This window comes from Trypanosoma equiperdum, assembly GCF_001457755.1.
Source record: "Trypanosoma equiperdum strain OVI genome assembly, contig: ctg_1610, whole genome shotgun sequence".
In the NCBI taxonomy this organism is placed as follows: Eukaryota; Euglenozoa; class Kinetoplastea; order Trypanosomatida; family Trypanosomatidae; genus Trypanosoma; species Trypanosoma equiperdum.
The window spans coordinates 17,632-24,679 of NW_027123628.1; the positions used below are offsets into that span (position 1 = coordinate 17,632).

Sequence of the window (7,048 nt, forward strand, 5' to 3'; positions counted from 1 at the left end):
GCCTCATGCAAGTCACACAGGAAGTGTAACAATCCTCGCTCAAAAGGGGGAAAAAAAACGTCATCTATAGATGTGCGCATGTTTATGGATATTTGTCTTTTGGTGGAGATATCACATTTTGTGATAAAGCAACTTTCCCATATTGCGGAGGCGTCGGTTGCTGTCACGGTGTTCTCTGTTTCTAGCAGAAACATTCCACGAAAATGGGGAGCACCTGCTCGCCGCGCACTCAAGCAGAAGTTCATCAGAAAGCAACTCACTGACCGGCCTCCTCTTTTTTTTCTTTTGCGGTGCACGCAACGGTCTATGGTTTGAACCACTCCTCTTCGGTCCCACCGACGGAGAAGGCCGCAATGTGGCGTCAGGTGGTGCATCCACCTTCGTTCGCGAATGATTGAGCTGCGCGTAACTCCAACCTCCTCTTGGCCCATCCATCAGCTGCTTCAGATCCTCCGCAACCTCTATAAGCCCCGGTGTCAGCCAAACCGGAGGTGGAGAAAACCCCACTGGCATCCTCTCAGGTGAACTGGAAGGTGATAAGGAAGAAAGTTCGACGGACTTGTAACCACGGGAATGGTCGGTACTACTTACAGATTCAGTTGGTGAACAAGGCCACGCGGATGCCCCCTTCTCCGCGGGATCTTTTATGTCTAGTTGCTTTGAGCTCCTTCTGGAGGCACGACGTGACACCGCCCTGCTTTTCTCCTCTTGTCGAAGGTCCTCTTCACGTCTCTTCCTCTCTTCCTCCCTCTGCTGCAGTTGTTTCGCTTTTGCCGCTTCGAATAGACGCTGGTGTGCTGGAGGGGAGCCTTTCCGCTCCCTGTGACTGGGGAGAATCACCGGGGAAAACGTCAGATCTTCATTCACATGGGGTTTTAGCGGGAGAGGTGTTAAGCGCCAATCTTGCACACCGTGTGTCCTCTCGTAGTCCTCCATTGCCGTGCAAAAATCATTCAGGGTACAGTTTCCCGTGAGTCCAGAAGACCGCGCCACATCGTCTATCTTCTTGAGAATCATGAGGTGTTCACAGCAAATAATTTGACGTTCTTGTTTTTCGCCATACCCCTTCCACACCTTGGACCACAGCTGGTGCCACTGCTCCAACCTCCGTCTATTTGCCCGAAGGCTTAGCTCCTTCGTTGTTTCATTTACTTGGGGTGAAAACAAAATCGGCTCACTCTTACAAGAGCGTCGCCTCCTTGGTGTGGGTCGATAAAGGCGCTCCACGAGTTGCTCGCTATTTTCGCACCGACGTTTTGGCTTTGTATCTAACCATAACTCGCCTCGCTTCCGCTCAATAGTCGCTACCCGCTTCTCCTCTAACTCATAAAGTCTATGGATGAGTGCATTCACATCACTGGCACTTCGTCTAAGTGAAATAGTTTGCTGAAATCCCTTTTCCTCTTCCTCCTGCTTACGGCACTGACGGCGAGCCGACTCCATGTACAGGCGATCCGCCACAGGTATCACGCAAGCGCTGCTGCTCCTGACACGCTGGACAATCTGTTCCGACCCCTTGGAAATCTTAGGGGTGGGGCGACATTCTTTCTCAATCTTGGACTCCCACGTCTCGAGAAGGGCCCTTTGACGTAGCTGAGCTTCCTCACTGCGGCAGTAAGGAAATGCTCCAGGCCGTTCCATTGTCTTGGCGAGATCCGTGATAACCGGTTTAAAAGTACAGTTCCTTAGCTCCTTATCGCGTGCTCGTAAAATCTCTAGTCGCTCTTCTACTCTTTTTCGCCGCGCCATTCCACTGTAGTATAACTTAGCCAGACAATTCTCACTCTTCGGTTTGGTCCGCCTGGCAGGAACCACCACCTCCTCCCGGCAGTTTATACTGTTAGTGTGCGTCGGTAAATCCGTCAAATTCAGCCCATTGTTTGAGTCCTTTGGCACGGCTAGATGCGGCGGCAGTTGGCTATTTAATGGCAGAGAAAAAAACCCACCACTCAAGTTCGACACTGCACCCTCCGCTGCACGATCCTGAGAGTTGAACTGCAGATCAGATACCACCCCAGAAGCGCCGGAATTAGCCACATTAGAACCAGGCGGTCCTCCCGAACGGTTTGTCGCCCAATTGTCGCCTACCACTTCATTCGGCCGGGGCCCGGCGCGACTACTCTGAGGCGGTGGTGATTGCTGAGGTGTAACCGGTCTAGCCGTTGCATCCAACGTATCGGTATCAGAATCCGTACTCGCCGCGAAATCGTTTACGTTTCCACAGGTCACACCACTTAGATTTTCAGCACCTCTGCTTTTGCCACCGGCCGTCAGCTCTGACATTTTGTAACGACTTCCCCGTTGCCTCTTTTTAGTAACATTTAAGTTGGAAAGAAATAGATAAAACGACAGAGAAATGATACAAATAGGTAGGTGCTTTGCCCGATTGCACAGGCACTTATCTCGTCAGGCGAAACATAAAGAATTTAAAGAGGGTGAATGCACTCTGCAAGTGCACACTCTTATTAAATTCACCCACTCCATTGATATACTGGCAAGATTGCAGCTTTCAACCACTCTACACGCCTCCGCGTCAAGCTGCCTCGCCGCCAACAACTGTTCCGTCCGTTTCCGTGCTTAATGGGGCAGGACCATCCTGCTGTTGGGTGTCCCGGGCAACCTCAGATGAGGTACCATTAGGGTTACTTGACTCGGTGTCGCTGGATGGTAAACCTTCTTCCTTAGAGTCCAAGGTTTCCTCCACATTACTATTGGCGTTGACTTTAGCAGAATCTTCTTTCCTCTCAATTTCACTTTTCAACCTGTTTACCTCCTCTTGAAGACTCTTGATTTGTGACTCCTGCTTTTCGTTTGTTCTTGAATATGCTGTGACCTGACCCCGCAACTTCCCGAGGGTGATGGAGAGTTCAGCCTTGCCCTTTTTCTCTGCTTCAAGAGCTTCCTGAGTCTCCTTCAACTCAGTCTTTAACCTCTCAATTTCAGCTTGCTTTGCATCCACGTGGCTTTCAGATGCAACAGGAATTGCGGGTACAGGAAGAGCAGGAACTTCACGATGCACGAGTGACCGCTCAGCCTCACTGTCAGATGACGCGTGACGTCCCCCTCTCCGACTGCGTCGCGATCGTGGCTTGCTTCCTTCGTCTTTTAGACGGATTTCATAAGGCGAATACAATTGAAATGCTTTAAAAGCAGCAAAACCGCCAATCACGGCAGCACCGGCGCCGATTACCAAATCCCTCCAGTCCACACCGCGAGTGGCAGCAGCCGCTTCGGGGAGCGGTGGAGCTTGTGGCGCGTAAAGTAAACTGGTGTGACGCCGGGATTGGTTTGGATGAGGCGTGGGAACCGAATCGGCGCTCTCATCCCTCAAAGGCTGAGTCATGTGCTGGCTATTCGGTCCTGTTGGCACATATGGCCGCTCGCTCAAAATTCTTTTGATTTCGTTTAGTGTCTTCGGTTGTCCAACTTTGGTGAACGCCTCACATATTTCTTCCGCAGAAAGGCCTTTCGACTTCAAAAAGTGCACCTTGCTCGACGTGGGCGTCCGCCTCACACGTGAATCGAGGAGAAACTCGACGGCGTTTGAAACACGTTTCTCACGTTCAGAGTGAGTGTGTTCCACTTCTGGTTTCGACTTGCCGTCATCCACTACCCCCGACAGCAGCAAAGACATATTGCGTGACTTACGTGATTATATATCCTCAAATATTTGCCTAGAGATGGTACACGCATTTGAAAAAAAAAAAGGAAGATGATACGATCCTCCTTCGAGACACATCCACAAAAAGAACTTATGCGTACGTTCTTACGGTCACTTAACACGCGAGCACTGAGTCCTACAGAAACATATCAAAAACAAAAGAAAAGGGCACGTCGCAGGGAGTTTGGACGACGCGCGATGTTAATTTTCCTCGGCCTGCCGATCAATGATCCGCTGTATCTGTTCCTGGTCATATATTTGAAGCCGCCCAGTGGAAACCGGAACAATTGCAATTTCAACGCTGGTCTTCGTTAGCTTCTCTTCCATCACCTGCCGTAAAATCTGCACGGTGAGATTTTCTGCCTCCTCAACTGTCATGTTCCGATGATAACGCTCACTGAAAACGGTTTGAGCAGCCTCGGCACCACCACCGATTGCTTGAGCATCGTAACGTGTATAGGTGCCGCTGGGATCTGTTTGCCAAAGCTGGGGTCCGTTTTCGTCAACACCGGCAATCAATAATGAGACACCGAAGGGCCTCGACATGAGTTTCTTCCGTCCCCCGCTTTCACCAAACTGAACTGACAGGTCGCACGTCGCCAAGGCACACGATTCAACGCTCATCGGCTCATCATAGGTGAAACGGTGATTTTGTGCCTCCACACGCGCATGGTCCACAAGTATTCTCGCATCCGCCACCATGCCACTAAGAACGGTCCCGATATGATGATCGATTTCCAGGATCTTATTTACACTTGACGGATCAACCAGTGTTGATGGCACCCGCTTCTCGGCAGCAATGATAACAGCATCGGGGGTTTGAATTCCCAAGCTTGTGCTTCCCAACTTGATTGCCTCGATGGCGTATTCAATTTGGAAAATGCGACCCTCTGGGCTAAAGGTGTTAACGCCACGGTCATACTCGGTTTTAGAGGAGAACATTTTTTCTTTTTTCTCTGACAGGGTAAAACACAGGCAAATACATGTTTAGGGTATATCCAAGGAAAGCGAAGGATAACAAAGATGAAACGTGCAGGAGGAGTGGTTTGAAGGGGAGAAAACAACCGTGATGTGTGCCATGCATCCCTACAACATATTTGAAGCATCACAAAATTGTGCAAACACCTTCGACGGTGTTTCACAGGTAAAATAGAGAAAAAACAAAAAAGAAAGAGGTTGTTCCCCTCCATTTTAGTTAGACTGCTTCAGCTCACGAAGGCGGCGAACGGTGGAACGCACCGTGGTGTTGTTTGGTGTGCTAAGCGTGTAGGCGCCACCAGCGACAGTTTTGCTGCAACCATCGCAGCGCCAAATGCCAACGGCCTTGCGCCGAAAGGCAAACTTCCCGCAGAAGGAGCAGAAGTGTTTCGCATGCTGAGACACCTCCAGCTTCTTGGCGCGCTTACGCGGGTTCGAACCATAGCGGGCGCCATAGCGCCCCATGACGCCCATCTTGACGGTACGCTTTGCCATCGTAACTTCGCAGCAGCTAAAGAAAACGAGCAAAGTAGGGGAAAGCAGGAAAGAGGGAGGTTTCACGTCGTGTCTTTGTTTACGAAGTACAAAAGTGAAATAAGGGGCAAAACCTTCAGGGGGGAACAAAGTACAAGAAGTGAAGCGGAGGGAGTGGGAAAACGAAGACAACATACCACCAGAATGCGCCCTGACTTTTTGCTACAGTTAAGCCCATCTAAGCACCCAACGTCGACCGAATCAGCCTGCTGGAAATCCATAAGGCATTGGGGTATAGAAAAAACGAGAAATATACGCCAGCTGTAGTCTCTGTGTCAAACAATTTTGCTTTCATCACTTCCGTCAAGGCAATTAAAACGATCCATGAAAGGATCGCTCCAATCAGCAACACGTGCCACTTGCGGCACCTTACATGGATAAACTGAAGCTGCAGAGTGGCACCAAACCCCATGACCAACCCCGCTACAGGTTGAAGAATGATGAGAAGACATAACACCACGGCATTTATGGCACCCCACGACATGTCCCATGCAAATGCACCAAGCCCAACCGTTAGGACACCACTACTCACAAAAAATCCAGCGGTACCAAAATTCAATGTTGAAACCAAGGCAGCCAAGCCGGTTGCACTAACCAACGCCGCGCACGGGGAAAAGCTGAACCCCTCTACTTCGTATATGGAGTAACATGTCGATAGAAGGGAAGCGACAAATAGAATCGTGGCAAATTGGATGACATCATACTCGACGTACTGATCAACACTTAGTGGTATCCAAACAGATGTTGAGTGATGAAAACGTTCGTGCAGATAACTAAGAGTTGCGATGAGCTGCTCGTGCGCAGCGGCCATGTTATAACCGTAAGACGATTTGGTCCTGCGTTCGGACTTTTCGGTGCTAATTGCCAACAAACTGATGCCACGCGACCGCATTTTATACCACGGCTGGTAGCGTAACGGTGCGACCAACGCCGTCTGCAGAGCAAGGAAGTAGTGTTCGTATATTGGTCGACTCGTGGAAAATGAAATATACGGATTTTGGCATAAAACATCAATATTAAACCTCCACTTCTCCGCTATCGCTACTGCGAGGTTGAATAGATCTTGATTTGGTTGCATTCCGTTGGCACCAAACACATTAAAACAAAGGTTATTTGTGTGAAACGACGTCACGTTAATAACTATAGCCGCGCGGACGAAGGAATCGGGGATTGGCCAATCTTTGCTTGTGTCATTAAAAAAGTAAAAATTCGTATCGCATGCCATGTTTTCCTTCTCTCGCAGCACGTAAATCAGGTGATTAGCCAACACAACGGAGGGTTCAAAGGCAGCATTAACGTAAACGGCAATAGATTCGGAGCCCACGGAGCGTCGGCCACGAACCACGCGCGTATATTGTGAAATCCTCGTGTCCATATGGAGCTCACCCAACATCCCAGTAATTACCGGAACTCTCGAGACGCTGATGGCATTTTCATCAATGAAGTTTTCCTTCGGGCACGCGGCAGGTAAGCAGCATATAAGGCATACGCCAAGTGCCAAGAACAGGGGAGCGCATGTGCTTCCATACTCCCTAAGAAACTTCTTTGTTCCCGCCTGCAACATACTTATTGTGCACCGACTTAAAGTGATACCTAACTAAAGTAGTGTTCTTCCACAGATATAAAAAAAAAGAGAACAAGCGGTATAAAGCGCAAAAAGAAAAGGATCCAAAAAAGGAAAAAGGAAAAAGAAAAAAACACATTATTTTTTTTACTACTTACGTAAGCAGAAGATGGTCCCGGGTGAATGCTTCGAGTTGCAGCGCCTTTTTCACTTTGTCCCTTCGCCCTTACTCATTACCTTTCTTCAACCCTCGGCACCTCACCGGCGCAGCATCAGTTTTTTCTTCTAGTTTTCATTGTATATATATATAT

General features: G+C 49.2%; 5 protein-coding genes across 5 annotated transcripts; all 5 read right to left on the reverse strand.

The window, feature by feature from the left end:
- Window positions 1-111: 111 nt before the first annotated feature.
- On the reverse strand, window positions 112-2,283 carry TEOVI_000709800 (uncharacterized protein; the record flags this gene model as incomplete). Its single annotated transcript, XM_067222319.1, has 1 exon — window positions 112-2,283. The coding sequence occupies one exon, from the start codon at window positions 2,281-2,283 to the stop codon at window positions 112-114; it is 2,172 nt and encodes a 723-aa protein (XP_067078420.1).
- Window positions 2,284-2,533: 250 nt separating this feature from the next.
- On the reverse strand, window positions 2,534-3,634 carry TEOVI_000709900 (peroxin 14, putative; the record flags this gene model as incomplete). The annotated part of the gene is made up of 1 exon (XM_067222320.1): window positions 2,534-3,634. One exon carries the CDS (start codon window positions 3,632-3,634, stop codon window positions 2,534-2,536), a length of 1,101 nt encoding a protein of 366 aa, XP_067078421.1.
- A 228-nt stretch (window positions 3,635-3,862) lies between these two features.
- TEOVI_000710000 (proteasome subunit alpha type-5, putative) lies at window positions 3,863-4,603 on the reverse strand (the record flags this gene model as incomplete). The annotated part of the gene is made up of 1 exon (XM_067222321.1): window positions 3,863-4,603. The coding sequence occupies one exon, from the start codon at window positions 4,601-4,603 to the stop codon at window positions 3,863-3,865; it is 741 nt and encodes a 246-aa protein (XP_067078422.1).
- A 249-nt stretch (window positions 4,604-4,852) lies between these two features.
- TEOVI_000710100 (60S ribosomal proteins L37, putative) lies at window positions 4,853-5,134 on the reverse strand (the record flags this gene model as incomplete). The annotated part of the gene is made up of 1 exon (XM_067222322.1): window positions 4,853-5,134. One exon carries the CDS (start codon window positions 5,132-5,134, stop codon window positions 4,853-4,855), a length of 282 nt encoding a protein of 93 aa, XP_067078423.1.
- A 217-nt stretch (window positions 5,135-5,351) lies between these two features.
- Window positions 5,352-6,737, reverse strand: TEOVI_000710200 (GPI transamidase component GAA1; the record flags this gene model as incomplete). Its single annotated transcript, XM_067222323.1, has 1 exon — window positions 5,352-6,737. The coding sequence occupies one exon, from the start codon at window positions 6,735-6,737 to the stop codon at window positions 5,352-5,354; it is 1,386 nt and encodes a 461-aa protein (XP_067078424.1).
- Window positions 6,738-7,048: the final 311 nt, after the last annotated feature.